This window comes from Coregonus clupeaformis, chromosome 33, assembly GCF_020615455.1.
Source record: "Coregonus clupeaformis isolate EN_2021a chromosome 33, ASM2061545v1, whole genome shotgun sequence".
NCBI classification, from domain to species: Eukaryota; Metazoa; Chordata; class Actinopteri; order Salmoniformes; family Salmonidae; genus Coregonus; species Coregonus clupeaformis.
The window spans coordinates 28,032,847-28,056,356 of NC_059224.1; the positions used below are offsets into that span (position 1 = coordinate 28,032,847).

At 43.3% G+C, this 23,510-nt stretch overlaps 1 protein-coding gene across 3 annotated transcripts in view; it reads right to left on the reverse strand.

Annotated features, from left to right (window-relative positions):
- Positions 1-1,462: 1,462 nt before the first annotated feature.
- The window catches only part of cep85l (centrosomal protein 85, like), an 88,399-nt gene continuing 66,351 nt past the window's right edge, over positions 1,463-23,510 (reverse strand). For all 3 annotated transcript variants that reach the window (XM_041860627.2, XM_045210246.1, XM_045210247.1), the window contains 2 exons: positions 8,426-8,609; positions 1,463-4,458 (listed from right to left, as the gene is read on the reverse strand). In XM_041860627.2, coding sequence (XP_041716561.2) covers positions 4,295-4,458; positions 8,426-8,609 — 348 coding nt within the window. In that variant the 3' untranslated portion in view covers positions 1,463-4,294. The remainder of the gene's footprint in view (positions 4,459-8,425; positions 8,610-23,510) is intronic.

The following is a 23,510-nucleotide window of genomic DNA, read 5'->3' on the forward strand; positions in this document are numbered from 1 at the left end:
CTACCCACCACTGTGACCTGTACGCTCTTGTTGGCTGGTCCTCACTACATGTTCGTCGTCAAACCCACTGGCTCCAGGCCATCTATAAATCACTGCTAGGCAAATCCCCGCCTTATCTTAGCTCATTGGTCACCATAGCAGCACCCACCCGTAGTCTGCGCTCCAGCAGGTATATCTCACTGGTCATTCCCAAAGCCAACACCTCCTTTGGCCGCCATTCCTTCCAGTTCTCTGCTGCCAATGACTGGAACGAATTGCAAAAATCTCTGAAGCTGGAGACTCTTATCTCCCTCAATAACTTTAAGCATCAGTTGTCAGAGCACCTTACCGATCACTGCACCTGTACACAGCCCATCTGAAATTAGCCCACCCAACTACCTCATCCCTATATTGTTATTTAATTTGCTCTTTTGCACCCCAGTATCTCTATTTGCACATAATCTCTTGCACATCTAGCATTCCAGTGTTAATACTATTGTAATTATTCTGCACTATAGCCTATTTATTGCCTTACCTCCATAACTTGCTACATTTGCACACACTGTATATATATTTTCTGTTGTATTTCTGACTTTATGTTTTTTTTTTTTTTTTTACCCCATATGTAACTCTGTGTTGTTTTTGTTGCACTACTTTGCTTTGTCTTGGCCAGGTCGCAGTTGTAAATGAGAACCTGTTCTCAACTGGCTTACCTGGTTAAATAAAGGTGAAAAAAAAAAAAAATTTTTGTCAAAGACTCCAGCCAACCTAGTCATAGACTGTTCTCTCTGCTACCGCACGGCAAGCGGTACCGGAGTGCCAAGTCTAGGTCCAAAAGACTTCTCAACAGCTTCTACCCCCAAGCCATAAGACTCCTGAACAGCTAATCATGGCTTCCCGAACTATTTGCACTGCCCCCCCACCCCCACCCCATCTTTTTACGCTGCTGCTACTCTGTTAATTATTTATGCATAGTCACTTTAACTCTACCCACATGTACATATTACCTCAACTAGCCGGTGCCCCCGCACATTGACTCTGCACCGGTACCCCCCTGTATATATAGCCTCCCTACTGTTATTTTATTTAAATAATATTTTAATGCTCTTTTTTTCTCAACACTTTTTTGTTTTATTTTCCTTTTTTTATAAAAAAATTAATGAATTGTTGGTTAAGGGCTGTAAGTAAGCATTTCACTGTAATGTATACACCTGTTGTATTCGGCGCACGTGGCCAATAAAATTTGATTTGAACTACTTTTACGTTTTTGAATTTATCTGTCATTCCCCTCAAGCGGTGGTAGTAAATATATTTCAAATGCTAACAATTCTTGGCCAATTAACAACAAAGGCTAGAAATGTGTGAAAGTTCTGGGTCACTGTATAACCAATAAAACACAACTCATTGACTAGAACTGATCTGTTTCAGGTTCTGAATCATCCGATTATTATAACTGTGGCCTAGAGAGAACACATACAAACAGTTATAGAAAAATATTGTATTTGCAATCTGTACAAATAACATATCACTGCCTTCAAAAATGGAAAAATACTTGTTAATACATTTAGGAACATTGTATATAAATAGACCTTTGGCATTCATAAAATCTAGCTGCAAAATTAAAAGCTTAAAACATTTATAAACCACAGAAATAATCCTACGTACAATAAAGCCAACCAGTGGCTCATAGTCCACAGTGCACAGAGAGATAGCCATGACAACCACACCTTTCCCTTTAGATTAGTCTACAACACCAGTCTCACCATAGACTTATACCGTCACAATGGATGCCATACATACAGTGCCTCACCGTTCTGTGCATCCGAGTACATTCTTCTTCAGGTTTCACAAGAGCCTGCTATGGTCTTTATTTCCCTGAGTGGATATGTATGCATTGTTTGTGGCTATTGCTTAGCAACATCTTTGTCAACATACAGACAGTACAATGTAAGATGGTAATCATACATTGTAAGTGAGTCAGTCCTATTTACATTGGAAACATACATGCAGAATAGTTACATGTCTCCAGACACTATTCATGTCAATAGGGAGGAACATACAGGAGCTCTTATCTGCTGCATAGATTTGTAAAGGCACAGAATAACAATATCTCATATCTGCTGCTGATAACTGAATGTGAGGCGCTGGCTGGTGCATGGGACATTGCATAGTATTTTACAGTTTCCGTGTATCACTTAGGGCTAGATTAAATCCGTATCGTGGAATATCCGCAGTATAGTGCGACTGAAATGTAAAAGTAATTTCCGATTGAGCGTATGCAGCGTTTACCGTGAATGCAGTTTCCTCCAATACAGGAACATTGGAACATCCAACGCCGTACGGATTGAATCGAGTGCTTAGTCAAAACCTTTGAATCGAGCCGTTAGATGCGGAACTATCTGTATCGCTGAAGTTCAGCGTTAGTGAGACTGCATTCACGGTAAACGCTGCATATGTCGGCTCAATCGGAAGTGACCTTTATCTTTTGATCGCGGAATCTCTAACGCTTCAGCGATAGATTGAATCGAGCCCTTAGTCAAAACCCCTGTTCCCTATCTTATAGCCTGCCAAAACATTTCTTACATAGCTCATACTGTACAAGTTTCCTTTTTAAGATTGGTAATACAACAGTAGAATAGGATACCCTACCCATGCAAATTGTTCTTCGCACACAACACAATGACTTAAGTCCACATTAAAACATGTCACTTCGAAACATGCTATATATGTATATATTTACCTCTGAAAATGGATATTGCCATTTTTAACAACTTATCACCAGGCTGAATTACAGTATCTGTAAATCGTTTTTAAAATAACATGTATAATAACATTCATCACCTTGTAGCAAACAGTTATGTGTTGGTTGTCATGAGCGCCTCTCTAAAATTAACTTTCCATTTAATTAGAGATCAAGCAAGAGGAGTATTCCTATGAAAAAATGGTGGGAACGACAGCAAACAATCAATGAAGTAAAACAGGAGAATGTGAACCAACGATCACATCATGAATCCATTAGACTAAAGAGTCACCTCTACTGTGTGGAAGAGGTTGGAGGAATAGAGTGATCAGTAACCTTGATGTTTAACGTGCTCTTATATTGACTGAATGGATGGATACAACTGAGTAGCTGAGTCAAGTCCCAGTGGGTAATGTTATGAAGGCCTAAACTGTAGAAGTGCCTTATCAATTTTGCCCTTGGTGGTTTTGCATTTGTTCTACTGTCTCAATCAAATAGGTGTCTATGGAACTCATGGGAGACGGCCCTGACCTTACCATGGAGATTCCTAACTTCGAAAAACAATTCCTGAATTTCATTTGGTTAGAAAGATACCTGAATATTACTTGATGGGTTAATATATTGCTTAAGATGTTCAACAACAATACATCAACAGCCAATAATATAAGTGAAGGTATTATTGCCATGCTATCATTTCCCTTTCAACATAGCTATCCTAATAACCAGTCTGGGTTATCCACATCACTGAAATCACACAGGCCCACACAGAAGAAACACCCATATTAACAAGGAACCGGAAACACTACAATGGCGCGGATATGTTGTGAAAGGAAGAAGTGCCACTATGCAGTGTCGACCTGCGACTGTGGGCAGCAGCTGACAGAGAGAGAGAAGTTTGGGGACGATGTCTTTGGATAACACACGTTGTGGAGATGATGTGTGAGAGGAGAGCCATTGGTTGCCATTGGAGACAACTTAGGAAGGGGACAGCTGATTGGTGGAGAAGCTGTCACACAGAGGCACTTGACAGAGCAGCAGTGAGAGTAATGTTCCTACTGGCTGGTGATTGTGTGGGAGGGGCCAAATACACACCAACACACACATACACTCACACACTCATACTCCCTTCTGTGCATCTGTGAGGGTAGGGGTCTCCAGGTTGAAATAAACAAGTCTATGTGCATGAAGCAATGTACATGATCATGTAGGAATTATTTCTATTACACAGGAAGCACAATCGACATTTGAAAAATCAAAACATCCTATTTAAGAAGACTGTTCCTTGTAAACTTGATTCACAGCTTGGTCCTACGTTCAGAAAGCTGGAGATAAGATACCTCCATCACATAGAACTGGATAAAAACCTCACGGCCGCTTGACACTGTACCTAGTTTATTATTCCCTTTTTAACACTATTCTTCCTGGTTTTCCTCCAATCAGGATTCTTCCTGTCCTCACTGGCTGTGAAACAGTAGCCCTGGGGAGAGGGAGAAGGAAGTGGGCACGCTGACGCTGTGTGATGACAAGAGAAGAGGGGCGTCAGAGCCCCTCATGGCGGGTGTGTCATTATCATTGTCATTGCGTCACACAGTTGTCGCCCATGTCCTGTGCGTAGCGGTCGGAGATGACGGTTCGCAGGTCGTCGATGTCTTTCCTCAGCTGGCCCACCTCCAGCAGCTTGGCCCGCAAGTTGTCCTCCACCAGGGAGTTGTCATTCTCCTCCCCTGACATGCTCATCGCTATGGGGGGTCGGAGAGAGAAATACACTGTCAGAGACCAGAGACCACATCAATGAGGCAATACTGAAATCTATCTGATGGGCTTTAGTTCACATCTGTGTGTGACTAAATGATTGTGACAGACGGTACATTATGAGATAGTTAGTGTATGAGTATATTTTGCCAGGTGTGTGTATGTGCTAGGGATGGGAATTTGAAATATTTTCACTATTAGAATAATATCGTGATTTTTTTTCGGCTATCCGGATGGTCTAAATACATGTTTCGTGAAACTTTTTTCTTGTTTGATGCGCGACAGCATAGACTGTGCTGCTCTGCTTGTGCAGCAGAGCGGCTAAAGGTGCAGGAGCTTATGTGTGTTGGGAGGGAGAGAGAGAGTGAGAGAGAGCGAGAAAGTAGCCATACTCACACTAGTTAGACACACTTGTTGCTACCATAGGTTATTTATCATACCATATGTGCCTGTCTTGACTGCATCAAATCGATGCAAAGAAGCTACAGTAGCTACGCTAGCCAGCTAAGTTAGCCAACTAGCTAGCTAGCAGGGCTAATTGAGGCTATTTTGCTGCGATTCCCCTCCTTTTCTACAACAATTTCATTCATTTATACAACAACCCACCCGTTGGTTGCTCTTTGTAGTCTGCTCATTTTCATTAATTCCGTAATTATAATTCGATTTTGCATTGATTAGAAATATCCCACTTCATCTGCTAGGCTACATATGGAGCCTCTGACTGTAGTCACTTTGCTTTCCCGACAATAACAACAAGCTACACGCAGTGAAACGTGTGCAGGTTACCAGTTTGTCTTTTTTATGGGGCGCACGTCATAAAAACTACATTCAAAAGTTTGATGTTTTATTAAATTAAGAATGTCAAATTTCATGGTATATACAGTACTTGTATGTAGCTATGTCACATGGATAAGTTTATTTAATTCTGACAAAGCCTTTTCAATGTTCAAATAGGACTATAAATATATATACACTACCGTTCAAAAGTTTGGGGTCACTTAGAAATGTCCTTGTTTTCCAAGAAAACATACATGAAATTAGATTGAATAGGAAATATAGCAAAATGAATAGGAAATGTAGTCATTGACAAGGTTAGAAATAATTATTTTTAATTTAAATAATAATTGTGTCCTTCAAACTTTCCATTGTCAAAGAATCCTCAATTTTTAGCAATTACAGCCTTGCAGACCTTTGGCATTCTAGTTGTCAATTTGTTGAGGTAATCTGAAGAGATTTCACCCCATGCTTCATGAAGCACCTCCCACAAGTTGGATTGGCTTGATGGGCACTTCTTACATACCATACGGTCAAGCTGCTCCCACAACAGCTCAATAGGGTTGAGATCCGGTGACTGTGCTGGCCACTCCAGTATAGACAGAATATCAGCTGACTGCTTCTTCCCTAAATAGTTATTGCATAGTTTGGAGCTGTGCTTTGGGTCATTGTCCTGTTGTAGGAGGAAATTGGCTCCAATCAAGCGCCGTCCACAGGGTATGGCATGGCATTGCAAAATGGAGTGATAGCCTTCCTTCTTCAAGATCCCTTTTACCCTGTACAAATCTCCCACTTTACCACCACCAAAGCACCCCCAGACCATCACATTGCCTCCACCATGCTTGACAGATGGCATCAAGCACTCCTCCAGCATCTTTTCATTTGGTCTGAGTCTCACAAATGTTCTTCTTTGTGATCCGAACACCTAAAACTTCGATTTGTCTGTCCATAACACTTTTTTCCAATCTTCCTCTGTCCAGTGTCTGTGTTATTTTGCCCATCTTAATCTTTTCTTTTTATTGGCCAGTCTGAGATATGGCTTTTTCTTTGCAACTCTGCCTAGAAGGTCAGCATCCCGGAGTCATCCGTTCACCCACACCGACTCCAGACCAAAGGACAAATTTCCACCGGTCTAATGTCCATTGCTTGTGTTTCTTGGCCCAAGCAAGTCTCTTCTTCTTATTGGTGTCCTTTAGTAGTGGTTTCTTTGCAGCAATTTGACCATGAAGGCCTGATTCACACAGTCTCCTCTGAACAGTTGATGTTGAGATGTGTCTGTGTCTTGAACTCTGTGAAGCATTTATTTGGGCTGCAATTTCTGAGGCTGGTAACTCTAATGAATTTATCCTCTGCAGCAGAGGTAGCTCTGGGTCTTCCATTCCTGTGGCAGTCCCCATGAGAGCCAGTTTCATCATAGCGCTTGATGGTTTTTGCGACTGCACTTAAAGAAACTTTCAAAGTTCTTGAAATGTTCCGTATTGACTGACCTTCAAGTCTTAAAGTAATGATGGACTGTCGTTTCTCTTTGCTTATTTGAGCTATTCTTGCCATAATATGGACTTGCTCTTTTACCAAATAGGGCTCAGAAGGAAAGAAATTCCACAAATTAACTTTTAACAAGTCACACCTGTTAATTGAAATGCATTCCAGGTGACTACCTCATGAAGCTGGTTGAGACAATGCCAAGAGTGTGCAAAGCTGTCATCAAAGCAAAGGGTGGCTACTTTGAAGAATCTCAAATATAAAATATTTTGATTTGTTTAACACTTTTTTGGTTACTACATGATTCCATATGTGTTATTTAATAGTTTTGAGGTCTTCACTATTATTCTACAATGTAGAAAATAGTAAAAATAAAGGAAAACCCTTGAATGATAGGTGTTCTAAAACTTTTGACCGGTAGTGTATATATATTTTAAAGGAATACTCTCAAATAATCGAATTCTAACGTCCGTTGGGATATTCAATTAATCAATTAACCGTGCCCATCCCTGTGTGTGTGTGTGTGTGTGTGTGTGTGTGTGTGTGTGTGTGTGTGTGTGTGTGATGTTGAGATATGGTGAGGCTGAGAGGGAAAGTGACAGCTCTTTGATCTAGTCCAGAGTGAAAGGAGTGAATGTATTAAGAGGAACTTCTCGCTGTGAGCTGACAGCCTTGACATATACTATATATACAAAAGTATGTAGACACCCCTTCAAATTAGTGGATTCGGCTATTTCAGCCACATCCGTTGCTGACAGGTGTATAAAATCGAGCACACAGCCATGCAATCTCCATTGATAAACATTGGCAGTAGAATGGCCTTACTGAAGAGCTCAGTGACTTTCAACGTGGCAGATAACTAGAAAGTTAAACTTAGGGGTTGTGTTAATTATGCTATTGTGTTTTCACTCGGATGAGAATTCCCAAACGGCCATTCTATCAGCAGATAGTGCTTTGACTGATGTGGAGCTACTTTTGTCCGGTAGTATTTGGTGTAGCCTAATTTGCTAGATTAACTTTAAGCAAAACATTAGGAAATGAAGCTGGCTACATTCTTTCTATGATAAACATTAGAAATATGTTTTTGCAAAAAATACCTTGCTTTTTCCATTGTAAACTCATTTACTTGTGTGGCTGCCAGCCAAATAGCATTGCACTTTTGTTGTCATCTGATGACAATTAAGCTATTTTCTGCCAAATGTGTTTCACTAATGTATTTTCTGTGAAGGAAAACTATAGTTGCATGCCACTGATCCTATTGAAGAAAAAAAACACTGTTGACTTTCAATAGAAAACGCGACCCCTGTCAATACACAGCTGGACTCACCTGCTTCCGCTTTCTCCTGTTGTGCTATTTACAAACATACACATGACTGGCTCAACTGTTCTGGGGAACTACGGTAAGCTTCATAATGTAAAATAATGTAACAGGGGAAATGAATAATGTTGCTTTATCTCCTAACGTATTGCACAAGTTGACTGCAGTTATTTACTTAAAAAGTAGCTACAAATAGGTCGATTTATAGAAAAACTTCAAAGAAATTGAAACAACATCCCGTGGCTATTTCCATATACCCCAGTATACCGTACGGTATACCGCCCAAGCCTATTTTGGATAAGGCAGTAGTTTGTGGGTGGAGGTGTGTGTATGCAGAGAGGTTTAAGTTTAAGAGGTTTGAACTAGACAGATACACTTACATTTGATGCCCAGTAGCAGTGCCAGGTTGGGCTCCTTGCCCTGTGTCATCTGGGTGAGGATACTACAGAGGGCCTTGAGGTCCAGCAGACACAGGGACATCTCCTTAAGTAGGGGCCCCACCTCGGGCCCTTGGCCCACGCAGCCCTGACGCACCGCCACGCCCTCCTCCACCTGCCTTTGGTTCTGTAGGAATACACACACACAGTGGAACACACACACTTAAAACACACACACACAGTGGAACACACACACTTAGCTTAGAGATCCACACTGGGTTTATTATTAAACGCTGACACTAATGCAGCAGAGCTCTGGAGTGTTCAGTAAATTCATGTAAAACACATTGAATCCCCCCAATATTAAATAGGATTTTGCGCCAGTTCAAAGTAGATAAAGTGTTACTGGCTAAATTCTTTGTTGTGCTTAAAAGCTTTGTTGTTATTCTCTGTTGTCACTGCCACATTGCATTAATAACTACACATTGTAAATAGCTAGAGAAGGGAGTTTAGTCGCACACAATAGAAACACAAGCATTTTGCTGCACCTGCAATAACATCTGCTAAAAATTTGTATGTGACCAATACGATTTGATGTGATAAAAACGCTTTTGTTGTTATCATAACATGACAGCCGCGCTATTATTTCTAAACAGAAATGGATTTGTCCATTAGGGCTCCAGAGAGTGTATTTTTGGATGAAAACTGTGAACTTGAGAGAGAACTGCTGAAGAGGTGACAACTGCCACTGGCAGGCAGTGTCTAAAGCTGAGTGTGTCTGTGTGTGTGTGTACCAGAGCATATGAGCGGAGTGGAGCGGTGAGAATCTCAGCTCCTCGCTCACGGAGCTGTTCACCCCTCCGCTCCCCCCGCTCAAAGCCACATCAGGCCAGTCCGCTCATTATCGCTCAGCGCTCAACGCAGTTTGCATCGCGCTCCACTCAAATCGCCCCCGCTCACTCCAAAAAAGGAACAAAATCTGCATGTATTTCACTTTTAGCTTAAACCACAGCCTTACTTTATCTCCCGAATTTGTTGCATACAGACTCATCTCGGATTATCCATTCTGTCTTGAAACGGGGATCTAACACTGACACTAAAATGAGATGTTAATCAGTATAGTATATTCCATAGCGAATTGACACGTTGTTTGCCAATGTTTCTGCAAAAGCAGCGATGCCCATTGGAAGTGCAGCGTGAGTGTAATCGGTGAGCAGGGATTTGATTTCTGTGACAGCAGGGAGGATCATCCCCAGGTTCCCCAGCTCCTTCTGCATTTTGTCTGTGAGGTCTGCTAGTGGTGTCAGCACACTGACAAGGTGCGTCAGCTGCCGTACTTGATTCAGGGTGATGTTAGCAACATTAGACTTGAGTTTGTTTTACCATAACGGGTCTTTTTTGGAACAACCGGATGAACGACTGAATCATCCGCAGCTGGCTGCTCCATCGAATGGCGCAGGCATTTGTGGGGCGGACACCTAATTGGTCGGTTTCCTCTGTGCTCTTGCGTACACTTTTCACCAGGTGCCCGACTTTCACTAACAGCCTATTAATGTTGTCGTGCTTGTTAACGGCGTTTTTGATCGCCAGCTGAAGCATGTGAATGGGGCATCTCAGATGTAAATTTGACAAAGTAAAGTACTGATTTATCATAGTTTCTTGGGGGAGTGTAGCCCAGTTGAGCTGCGCTGGCGAAGTGTTGCATCCCTTCGCGTTCTCCTTTACTCAGCGGTTCATAGTCCATGAAAATCATTTCAAAAAATGCTACATCCAGCTCTCTTTTTCTCTCCCTTGTTATGGTTGGGCCTTTGCGTGCAGTGAATAAACTTTTGAATTCCTCAACCCTTTTCTCTTGTTGCTGCTGCTGCTCCTCTCGCTCTATAAAATACAAATTAATGGACGACACAAATTAAATTAAACAGATGGATTCTGGGTCAGGCTTGAGCATGCTTCAGACTCGTGGTGTGAGCGAGCAAAATTGGAGCGGGACATAGGGCGACGCTCCGTCCTTTTAAAAATGCCGCTCTGCGCTCTGTTCAAAATCCGTCCGCTCACGCTCCACGCTCGCTCCCGCTCCACTCCGCTCATATGCTCTGGTGTGTACACTCCTTTGTAACCTGTGAGGATCATCAACACTTGAACAACCTCTCATTGGCTCTGCTTTGAAACGGAATAGTTCAAATATACATATTTGTATGTTGAGGATGGCGCCTGAAGAGATAGCTGCCGTTTTACGGGCTCCTAACTAATTGTGCTATTGTGTGTGTTTTTTCGCGTTATTCTAACTTATTTTGTACATAATATTTCTGCCACTGTCTCTTATGACTGAAAAGAGCTAGTGGATATCAGGAGAGCGATTATTCACCTCGTACTGGACGAAGATTTTTTCTTTAACGAGTCGGACGCGAAGGATATACTTCAGACACCTGACAAGGCCCAAATCCCCGTCATTCGCATGAAGAAGAGACGGAGATAAGGATCCGGCGAATGGGTAATCTGCCTCTACCATCAGTCCTATTAGCCAATGTACAATCATTGGATAATAAAATGGATGAGCTCCGATCAAGACTATCCTACCAACGGGACATTAAAAACTGTAATATCTTATGTTTCACTGAGTCGTGGCTGAACGACGACATGGATAACATACAGCTGGCGGGGTTTTCAGTGCATTGGCAAGATAGAACAGCTGCTGCCGGTAAGACAAGGGGTGGCGGTCTGTGTATATTTGTAAATAACAGGTGGTGCACAAAATCTAATATTAAGGAAGTCTCTAGGTTTTGCTCGCCTGAGGTAGAGTATCTCTTGATAAGCTGTAGGCCACACTATTTACCAAGAGAGTTTTCATCTATATTTTTCATAGCTGTCTATTTACCACCACAAACCGATGCTGGCACTAAGGCCATAAGCAAACAAGAAAATGCTCATCCAGAGGCGGCGCTCCTAGTGGCCGGGGACTTTAATGCAGGGAAACTTAAATCCATTTTACCTAATTTCTACCAGCATGTTACATGTGCAACCAGAGGGAAAAAAACTCTAGACCACCTTTACTCCACACACAGAGACGCGTACAAAGGTCTCCCTCAATTTGGCAAATCTGACCATAATTCTATCCTCCTGATTCCTGCTTATAAGCAAAAACTAAAGCAGGAAGTACCAGTGACTCGCTCAATACGGAAGTGGTCAGATGACGCAGATGCTAAGCTACAGGACTGTTTTGCTAGCTCAGACTGGAATATGTTCCCGAGATTCTTCCGATAGCATTGAGGAGTACACCACATCAGTCACTGGCTTCATCAATAAGTGCATCGATGACGTCGTCCCCACAGTGACTGTACGTATGTACCCCAACCAGAAGCCTTGGATTACAGGCAACATCCGCACTGAGCTAAAGGGTAGAGCTGGCGCTTTCAAGGAGCGGGACTCTAACCCGGACGTTTATAAGAAATCCCGCTATGCCCTCCGACGAACCATCAAGGGCTAAGATTGAATCGTACTACACCGGCTCTGACGCTCGTCGGATGTGGCAGGGCTTGCAAACTATTACGGACTACAAAGGGAAGCACAGCCGCGAGCTGCCCAGTGACACAAGCCTACCAGACGAGCTAAATTACTTCTACGCTCGCTTCGAGGAAAGCAACACTGAAGCATGCATGAGAGCATCAGCTGTTCCGGACGACTGTGTGATCACGCTCTCCGTAACCGATGTGAGTAAGACTTTTAAACAGGTCAACATTCACAAGGCCGCAGGGCCAGACGGATTACCAGGACGTGTACTCCGAGCATGCGCTGACCAACTGGCAAGTGTCTTCACTGACATTTTCAACCAGTCCCTGACTGAGTCTGTAATACCAACATGTTTCAAGCAGACCACCATATTCCCTGTGCCCAAGAGCAATAAGGTAACATGCCTAAATGACTACCGACCCGTAGCACTCACGTCTGTAGCCATGAAGTGCTTTGAAAGGCTGGTCATGGCTCACATCAACACCATTATCCCAGAAACCCTAGACCCACTCCAATTTGTACACCGCCCCAACAGATCCACAGATGATGCAATCTCTATCGCACTCCACACTGCCTTTCCCACCTGGACGAAAGGAACACCTACGTGAGAATGCTATTCATTGACTACAGCTCAGCGTTCAACACCATAGTGCCCTCAAAGCTCATCACTAAGCTAAGGACCCTGGGACTAAACACCATCTGCAACTGGATCCTGGACTTCCTGACGGGCCACCCCCAGGCGGTAAGGGTAGGTAACAACACATCTGCCACACTGATCCTCAACATGGGGGCCCCTCAGGGGTGCGTGCTCAGTCCCCTCCTGTACTCCCTGTTCACCCATGACTGCATGACCAAGCATGACTCCAACACCATCAACACCACACTGTGGTCCTCTGTAGCTCAGCTGGTAGAGCATGGCGCTTGTAACGCCAAGGTAGTGGGTTCGATCCCCGGGACCACCCATACACAAAAAAATGTATGCACGCATGACTGTAAGTCGCTTTGGATAAAAGCGTCTGCTAAATGGCATATTATTATTATTATTATTAAGTTTGCCGACGACACAACAGTTGTAGGCCTGATCACAGACAACGATGAGACAGCCTATAGGGAGGAGGTCAGCGACCTGGCCATGTGGTGCCAGGATAACAACCTCTCCCTCAACGTGATCAAGACAAAGGAGATTATTGTGGACTACAGGAAAAGGAGGATTGAGCACGCCCCCATTCTCATCGACGGGGCTGCAGTGGAGCAGGTTGAGAGATTCAAGTTCCTTGGTGTCCACATCACCAACAAACTATCATGGTCCAAACACACCAAGACAGTCGTGAAGAGGGCATGACAAAGCTTATTGCCCCTCAGGAGACTGAAAAGATTTGGCATGGGTCTTCAGATCCTCCACAAGTTCTACAGCTGCACCATCGAGAGCATCCTGACTGGTTGCATCACCGCCTGGTACGGCAACTGCTCGGCCTCCGACCGCAAGGCACTACAGAGGGTAGTGCGTAAGGCCCAGTACATCACTGGGGCCAAGCTTCCTGCCATCAAGGACCTCTATACCAGGCGGTGTCAGAGGAAGGCCCTAAAAATTGCCAAAGACTCCAGCCACCCTAGTAATAGACTGTTCTCTCTGCTACCGCACGGCAAGCGGTACCAGAGCGCCAAGTCTAGGTCCAAAAGGGTTCTCATCAGCTTCTACACCCAAGCAATAAGACTCCTGAACAGCTAATCAAATGGCTACCCAGACTATTTGCATTGCCCCCACCCCCTTTTTTACGCTGCTGCTACTCACTGTTTATTATCTATGCATAGTCACTTTCCCTCTACCTACATGTACATATTACCTCAATTACCTCGACTAACCTGTGGCCCCGCACATTGACTCTGTACCGGTACCCCCAGTATATAGCCTCACTACTGTTATTTTATTGTCGCTCTTTAATTATTTGTTTTTTTTATTTTTTATTCTTTTTTACTTCTTTTTTTAAAATTCAGTTTATTTTAGTAAATACTTTCTTAACACTTATTTTTCTTAAAACTGCATTGTTGGTTAAGGGCTTGTAAGTAAGCATTTCACTGTAAAGTCTACACCTGTTGTATTCGGCGCATGTGACAAATAAAATTTGATTTGATTTCAAATGAGTCTCTCCAAATGTCTCACAGAATACCATGTAGGAGTTTGGAATAATAATCACCATAATTATCACTCAACAGGATAATGAGGTATCATAGGAACACAAACACCCACAGAGGGGGCAGAAAGGTAATAGTAGTTGTTGCAGGTGCAAAGTCATTTTAGGACAGATTACCCAAGATCCTGCTCTTCCAAGATGGAGGCCGTTTCACCACAAAAAACTCTCTTTCATCTCAGTTTCACACCCAAAGGCGCCTACCACTTGTTGATGTCTGGAGTCAAATCTCCCTCCTCCCTTTTCATTCTTTCTACACGGTGCTGGGGACATAGAGTGTGCAGAGTGTCCAACATTCACCAGCCGCACAGAGCAGTGGAGAGCGCAGTGGAATTAAAACCACCCATACTAGACACACCACATAGACTCATCTCATCTCCTCATATCTCACCGTCCCGTGCCGACAGCTCTTGTGACAGAGTCACACTGCAGAGCCAGGCAACACTCCTCCATCCCCTCACCCTCCATCCTCCACTCCCTCCCTCCTTCTCTCCAAACCAGCGACCTCCCTTTGTGGGAGCCAGGCCGGGGAATCTTCCAGCTGATAATTGCCTCTTGTGTCCCTGTCACTGGGATAATGTATGGTGCTGCGACGTCAGCCACGTGTGTGCTCTCTACCCTGCCTCTACCCTCTGTAAAGGAGACACACACACGTTCCCACCCTCTTCTGCCTGCCCGGCTTTCACATGCTTGAATTCAGACCTTTTAGCGCCGGGCTCGTCCTCACCTGGTGGTGAAGAATGACACAATTAATTGGGTGCGTGTGGTAGTGGTGGGAGCTGGAGGGGCCATATTGGGTTATTCATGACTTGGCTGCTATGAAAAGATTAGAGGACAAAAAGGGTCACTAGAGGAACATAATGGGGGTGAATGGACCTCTCCATCACTAGCTAAACCCAGGACAGAGCTACTGTCAGGATGAGAGAGAGAGAGAGAGAGAGAGAGAGAGAGAGAGAGAGAGAGAGAGAGAGAGAGAGAGAGAGAGAGAGAGAGAGAGAGAGAGAGAGAGAGAGAGAGAGACTCTTACCACAGTGCTTGAGGAGGTAAAGGCCACCATGAGGAGAGAGCTAGTGCAGGTAAAGGAGGAGATGGCAAAGGAGTTGTCTGTCATCAAGAGTGTGCTGCAGCATAGAGAACAGACTGTAGAGACCCCTAGAGAGAAGCTGCAGCCCCTCACCACCCCTAACACCCCCACTGACCCATCCTCACCCCTCCCATACCGACCACCCTTTACCCACACCCCCAGTCAACAAGGAGGCTCACATGGGGACACCTACTACAGAGAGAAGCTCTCTGGCCCCCCCTGACACACCCCCACACACCTCTCCTTGTACACAGGCCCTGTGTACCCCAGCCCCAGACCGTAAACCCACTAGTCTGGTAAAACCCACTGAGGTGGCCATCCTCATTGACTCAAATGGGAAATTCATCCAAGAGGATAAACTCTTCCCCCACCACAAGGTGTCCAAAATATGGTGCCCAAAAACGCAGGATGCACTCCACATCCTGTCCCAGCCTGACTTTGGCACACCAGGTCACATTATTATTCACACCAGCACCAACAACCTGTGAGAGGAGCAGGAGAGAGTAGGCTGCCTGGTCAACAGTGTAGCAGAGAGGGTTCCCCAACTCCCACATCACCATCTCCACTCTGCTGCCCCGCAAAGACTTTCATCCCAGTACCATTCAGAAAGTCAACGCTGACATCACCAGAGGGTGTGGCCTACTCCCAAATGTGCACGTTGCTCACCACCCAACAATCACCCCAGAGCATCTGCACGACCACTCCCACCTGAGGAAGCAGACAGTAGGGATGTTTGCCAAGTCTCTAAAGGACGTTGCACTTGGTAGACAAACACCCCATGCCGCACTGGACAGGGGACCACCCAGAGACCCCTACCAGACCACTGCACCACCAAGGAGCCCCAGGCCCCCTCAACGCCCCACCAGACCCAGCGCACCTCACAGGCCCCACCCACCACCAGAGCATCACCACTTCTATCGGTTTAGCCAGACTGGAACGGGCCCAGCCTACTACCCAGCACCAGACCACCACATCTACCAGACCAGAGAGGAAACCCCCTCGGCAAAGACCTGGCTCCCCTCCACTCCACAGGGCCCAACAGCAGGACCAGCACAGCTATGCGGAGGTCCTCAGAGGACAGGAGAACCCTGTAGGATTGAGTGAGATTAAACAGCTCCTCCAATACATCTGCACTAAACTGCACTAAACGTGCGCACACATGCACCTATTGTACTAAAAGTTTACTTGTTCAATGAATAGGAATATATATATACAGTTGAAGTCGGAAGTTTACATACACCTTAGCCAAATACATTTAAAAACTCAGTTTTTCACAATTCCTGACATTTAATCCTAGTAAAAATTCCCTGTTTTAGGTCAGTTAGGATCACCACTTTATTTTAAGAATGTGAAATGTCAGTATAATAGTAGAGAGAATGATTTATTTCAGCTTTTATTTCTTTCATCACATTCCCAGTGGGTCAGAAGTTTACATACACTCAATTAGTATTTGGTAGCATTGCCTTTAAAATGTTTAACTTGGGTCAAACATTTCGGATAGCCTTCCACAAGCTTCCCACAATAAAGTTGGGTGAATTTTGGCCCATTCCTCCTGACAGAGCTGGTGTAACTGAGTCAGGTTTGTAGGCCTCCTTGCTTGCACACGCTTTTTCAGTTCTGCCCACAAATTTTCTATAGGATTGAGGTCAGGGCTTTGTGATGGCCACTCCAATACCTTGACTTTGTTGTCCTTAAGCCATTTTGCCACAACTTTGGAAGTATGCTTGGGGTCATTGTCCATTTGAAGACCCATTTGCGACCAAGCTTTAACTTCCTGACATGTTGCTTTAATATATCCACATAATTTTCCTTCCTCATGATACCATCTATTTTGTGAAGTGCACCAGTCCCTCCTGCAGCAAAGCACCCCCACAGCATGATGCTGCCACCCCCGTGCTTCACGGTTGGGATGGTGTTCTTCGGCTTGCAAGCTACCCCCTTTTTCCTCCAAACATAACGATGGTCATTATGGCCAAACAGTTCTATTTTTGTTTCATCAGACCAGAGGATATTTCTCCAAAAAGTACGATCTTTGTCCCCATGTGCAGTTGCAAACCGTAGTCTGGCTTTTTTATGGCGGTTTTGGAGCAGTGGCTTCTTCCTTCCTGAGCGGTCTTTCAGGTTATGTCGATATAGGACTCGTTTTACTGTGGATATAGATACTTTTGTACCTGTTTCCTCCAGCATCTTCACAGGGTCCTTTGCTGTTGTTCTGGGATTGATTTGCACTTTTCGCACCAAAATACGTTCATCTCTAGGAGACAGTACGCGTCTCCTTCCTAAGCGGTATGACGGTTGCGTGGTCCCATGGTGTTTATACTTGCGTACTATTGTTTGTACAGATGAACGTGGTACCTTCAGGCATTTGGAAATTGCTCCCAATGATGAACCAGACTTGTGGAGGTCTACAATTTTTTTCTGAGGTCTTGGCTGATTTCTTTTGATTTTCCCATGATGTCAAGCAAAGAGGCACTGAGTTTGAAGGTAGGCCTTGAAATAGATCCACAGGTACACCTCCAATTGACTCAAATTATGTCAATTTGCCTATCAGAAGCTTCTAAAGCCATGACATCATTTTCTAGAATTTTCCAAGCTGTTTAAAGGCACAGTCAACTTAGTGTATGTAAACTTCTGACCCACTGGAATTATGATACAGTGAATTATAAGTGAAATAATCTGTCTGTAAACAATTGTTGGAAAAATTACTTGTGTCAGGCACAAAGTAGATGTCCTAACCAACTTCCCAAAACTATAGTTTGTTAACAAGAAATTTGTGGAGTGGTTGAAAAACGAGTTTTAATGTCTCCAACCTAAGTGTATGTAAACTTCTGACTTCAACTGTACATAACAGAACAAATGTTTGCTGTTGTCCTGTTTATCTCACTCTTAACTAGTTAGTAGTTACTGTATTTTTGACTGTGCTGTTATTTCTTTTTGCAACATGAAATCACTATCAGTTACCATGTGGAGCATTCAGGGCCTAAACTCATCAACCTTTGGGCTGAAGAGTTTAGCACTGGAGTTAAAAAAAAATCTTAAAGATGTTGACGTCATCATTCTGCAGGAGACATGGTGTAAGGCAGACATTGTCACTCACTGTCCCACAGGCTACAGAGAGGTAAATGTACCATCACAGAAACACAGCTCTGTTAATAGAGGCAGAGACTCTGGAGGATTGATAATTTGGTACAAATCCGAACTACAAAATCTAATTGATCACCTCAAAATTGGTAAATATCACATTTGGTTAAAACTGAAAAAAGAACTTGTACTGACAGAAAAATATGTGTTCCTTTGCACAATATATATCCCCCCCTCAGAATCCCATTATTACTCAGAGGAGATATTCCCCACCCTTGAGGAAGAGACGTGCCATTTCCAGGCCCAGGTAAATGTGCTCATCTGTGGGGACACAAATGCGCGCACAGGAACACTACCTGATCTAACGACCACACGAGGGGACAGCTTTATTACAGGCCATTCTGTTTCTAACTGTCTTTATCTCCCCCATTGAAACAACAGTGAAAGCACCATCAACAAAAACGGAAGGGATCTGTTGCAGCTCTGTCGAAGCCTGGGTTTGTACTTTGTCAATGGTAGGTTACGGGGGGACTCTTTGGGGAGATTCACCTATTGCTCACCTCTTGGCCACAACACAGTAGACTATATGATTACAGACATTGACCCGTTCTCTCTCAGCTCATTCACCATCAAGCCACTAACTCCTCTGTCTGATCACAGCCAAATTACATTGTTCCTCAAAAGAACAGACATGGAAACAACCACACATTCACAGCCCAGTAAGCTGTACAACATCAGAAATTCATTCAGATGGGCCCAAAACAGCACAGAAGAATACCAGAAAGCAACCAGTAGCCAAAATATCCAAACACTCTTAGATAACTTTCTGGATATCACATTCACTCACAGTAAAGAAGGGATCTAGCAGTAAAAAACATAAACTATATATTCAGGCAAACGGCAAAAGAAGCACAACTGAAATTTATTTAAAAAAACAACAAAAAAAAGACCACACATGACAACTGGTTTGATGCAGATTGTAAAATTATAAGGAAAAAACTTAGAACACTATCAAAACAAAAGCACAGAGACCCAAATAATGGTGAATTACGCCTTCATTACTGTGAGACTTTAAAACTCTATAAACGTAGACTCAGAACCAAAAAGCACAGTACAACAGCAAGCAGCTGACACTAATTGATGAGTCCATCAACACAAACAACTTCTGGCAAAATTTGAAAAAACTAAAATAATCAAAACGAGGAATTAGCGATACAAAATGGTGACATATGGACAACCCATTTTAAAACACTCTACAACACTGTTCAAATTGACACAAACGCAGAACAATGCCAAATTCATGAGAAGTTGAATAGATTACAAAAAGCTATAAAGGACAATCAAAATCCATTTGACTCCCCAATTACTGACCAGGAGCTCTATAAGAAACTTCAGGCCCTCAAATTAAAAAGTAGTATTATAAATGTAAGAGTTCTAAACTTCCTTAATAAGCACAATGTCTTGAGTAAAAGCCTAATTGGATTTATACCAAAACATCGCACGACCGATCATATTTACATCCTACAGTCGTGGGTCAAACGTTTTGAGAATGACACAAGTATTGGTCTTCACAAAGTTTGCAGCTTCAGTGTTTTTAGATATTTTTGTCAGATGTTACTATGGTATACTGAAGTATAATTACAAGCATTCCATAAGTGTCAAAGGCTTTTATTGACAATTACATAAAGTTTATGCAAAGAGTAAATATTTGCAGTGTTGACCTTTCTTTTTCAAGACCTCTTTAATCCGCCCTGGCATGCTGTCAATTAACTTCTGGGCCACATCCTGACTGATGGCAGCCCATTCTTGCATAATCAATGCTTGGCGTTTGTCAGAATTTGTGGGTTTTTGTTTGTCCACCCGCCTCTTGAGGATTGACCACAAGTTCTCATTGGGATTAAAGTCTGGGGAGTTTCCTGGCTATGGACCCAAAATGTAGATGTTTTGTTCCCCGAGCCACTTAGTTATCACTTTGCCTTATGGCAAGGTGCTCCATCATGCTGGAAAAGGCATTGTTCGTCACCAAACTGTTCTTGGATGGTTGGGAGAAGTTGCTCTCGGAGGATATGTTGGTACCATTCTTTATTCAAGGCTGTGTTCTTAGGCAAAATTGTGAGTGAGCCCACTCCCTTGGCTGAGAAGCAACCCCACACATGAATGGTCTCAGGATGCTTTACTGTTGGCATGACACAGGACTGATGGTAGTGCTCACCTTGTCTTCTCCGGACAAGCTTTTTTCCGGATGCCCCAAACAATCAGAAAGGGGATTCATCAGAGAAAATGACTTTACCCCAGTCCTCAGCAGTCCAATCCCTGTGCCTTTTGCAGAATATCAGTCTGTCCCTGATGTTTTTCCTGGAGAGAAGTGGCTTCCTCGCTGCACTTCTTGACACCAGGCCATCCCCCAAAAGTCTTCGCTTCCCTGTGCGTGCAGATGCACTCACACCTGCTTGCTGCCATTCCTGAGCAAGCTCTGCACTGGTGGTGCCCCGATTCCGCAGCTGAATCAACTTTAGGAGACGGTCCTGGCGCTTGCCGGACTTTCTTGAGCGCCCTGAAGCCTTCTTCACAACAATTGTATGAAAATGTATGCACTCACTAACTGTAAGTCGCTCTGGATAAGAGCGTCCGCTAAATAACTAAAATGTAAAAATGTAATTGAACCTCTCTCCTTGAAGTTCTTGATGATCCGATAAATGGTTTATTTAGGTGCAATCTTACTAGCAGCAATATCCTTGCCTGTGAAGCCCTTTTTGTGCAAAGCAATGATGACGGCACGTGTTTCCTTGCAGGTAACCATGGTTAACAGAGGAAGAACAATGATTTCAAGCACCACCCTCCTTTTAAAGCATCCAGTCTGTTATTCTAACTCAATCAGCATGACAGAGTGATCTCCAGCCTTGTCCTCGTCAACGCTCTCACCTGTGTTAACGAGAGAATCACTGACATGATGTCAGCTGGTCCTTTTGTGGCAGGGCTGAAATGCAGTGGAAATGTTTTTTGGGGATTAAGTTAATTTTCATGGCAAAGAGGGACTTTGCAATTAATTGCAATTCATCTGATCACTCTTCATAACATTCTGGAGTATATGCAAATTGCCATCATAAAAACTGAGGCAGCAGACTTTATGAAAATTAATATTTGTGTAATTCTCAAAACCTTTGACCACGACTGTACACACCCTGATAGATAAACATGTCCACCAAAATAATACCAAAATGTACGCTTGCTTTATCGACTTCCAAAAAGCATTTGATTCTATTTGGCATACAGGACTGTTCTACAAAGTTATTGAAAGTGGTGTAGGGGGTAAAACATATTACATAATTAAACCAATGTATACTGGCAATACGTGCAGCATCAAAATCCCCAACCCCTGGTGTTAGTCTCCACAATTCAGAGGTTAAATGCCTGCTCTTCGCAAATGACCTATGCCTGCTGTCACCCACAGCACATGGCCTACAACAGAGCCTGGACCTGCTAGAGCAGTACTGCCAGACCTGGGCCCTGGCAGTAAACCCCAAAAAGAATAAAACAATGATTTTCCAGAGAAGATCCAGATCTCAGGGAATTAGACCAAAATTCTCAATTGGTACAAAATATATAGAGTACTGCACACACTACAATTACTTAGGTTTAAAAATAAGCTCAACTGGACACCTTAATGATGCAGTGAATGAACAGAGAAAGCACGCAGGGCATTCTACACCATTAAAAAACAAATTAAAATTGAAATACCTATTAAAATGTGGCTAAAACTAATTGAATGTGTCATTGAACCAATTGCACTTTATGGCAGCGAGATGTGGGGTCCACTTGCAAAACAAGATTTCACCAAATGGGACAAACACCCCATTGAAACCCTGCATGCAGAGTTCTCCTAAGATTCTCCTACATGTCCAGAGGAAAACTACAAACAATGCATGCATGGCAGAATTAGGCCAATATCCACTAATAATAAAAACTCAAAAAATAGCAATTAAGTTTTGGAAACATCTAAAATACAGTGACCCCCTCTCATATCATTACCAAGCCCTGCAATGCCAAGAGCTGAGCAAATAAAAGAGTCCCCTCATCCAGCTGGTCCTGGGGCTGAGTTCACAAACCTGTTCTACTAACACACTGAAGCCTCAGGACCAGAACACCCAATCAATCAGAATAAACCAAATTACAACACAGTCAAAACAAAACTACATTGCTTATTGGGAAACACAAGCACAAGCACAAAGTAAAATGCTGTGCTATCTGGCCCTAAATCAACAGTACACCGTGACTAACTATCTGACCATGGTTACTGATCAAAACCTTTAGAAAAACCTTGACAAAGTACAGGCTCAGTGAGCACAGCCTTGTCATTGAGAAGGGTAGACACAGCAAAACCTGGCTCCCTGTAGAGGAAAGGCTGTGCAACCACTGCACCACAGCAGAACCTGAGACAGAGCTGCATTTCCTGACAAAATGTCAAAAATATAAAACAATTAGTGTAATTTCCCCAAATTTGAAACAGTTTTTCAAGGTTTCAAAGACCTCTCTGATGAGAATAGGCTACCCGTCCTGTTGGGGGAGGGTGCAGAGAGCTGTGGGTTGGCAGCGCACTACATTTCTGTATGCCATAAGATGAGGGACAGTGTCTGATGTCCTGTTGACAATATATATTATTATTATTATTTTAATTATGTTAATAGTGTAAATATCCAAAGTAAGCTTTGGCAATATGTACATTGTTACGTCATGCCAATAAAGCAAATTGAATTGAGAGAGAGAGAGAGAGAGACTCCAATCGAGAGAGACGCCAATCTAGCCTTGGTTCTAACGTGTCCTTTGTCCTGATCTTGTCCTCATTCTAATTGTGCCCACATTTTTAGACAGTAGACGATTAAAAGACGCATTGTGAACTGATTTTGATCAGATTTTATAAGTGTAAATGGGCAAGATCAAGACAAGATCAGGACGAAGGACGCATGTTAGCGGCAGGTATACAGTGCCTTCGGAAAGTATTCAGACCCCTTGACTTTTTCCAAATGTTCCTATGTTACAGCCTTATTCTAAAACGGATTACATCCCCCCCCTCCCCCCCTCATCATTCTACACGCAATACCCCATAATGACAAAGCAAAAACAGGTTTTTAGAAATGTCTTCTAATTTATAAAAAATAAAAAACTGAAATATCACATTTACATAAGTATTGAGACCCTTTACTCAGTACTTTGTTGAAGCACCTTTGGC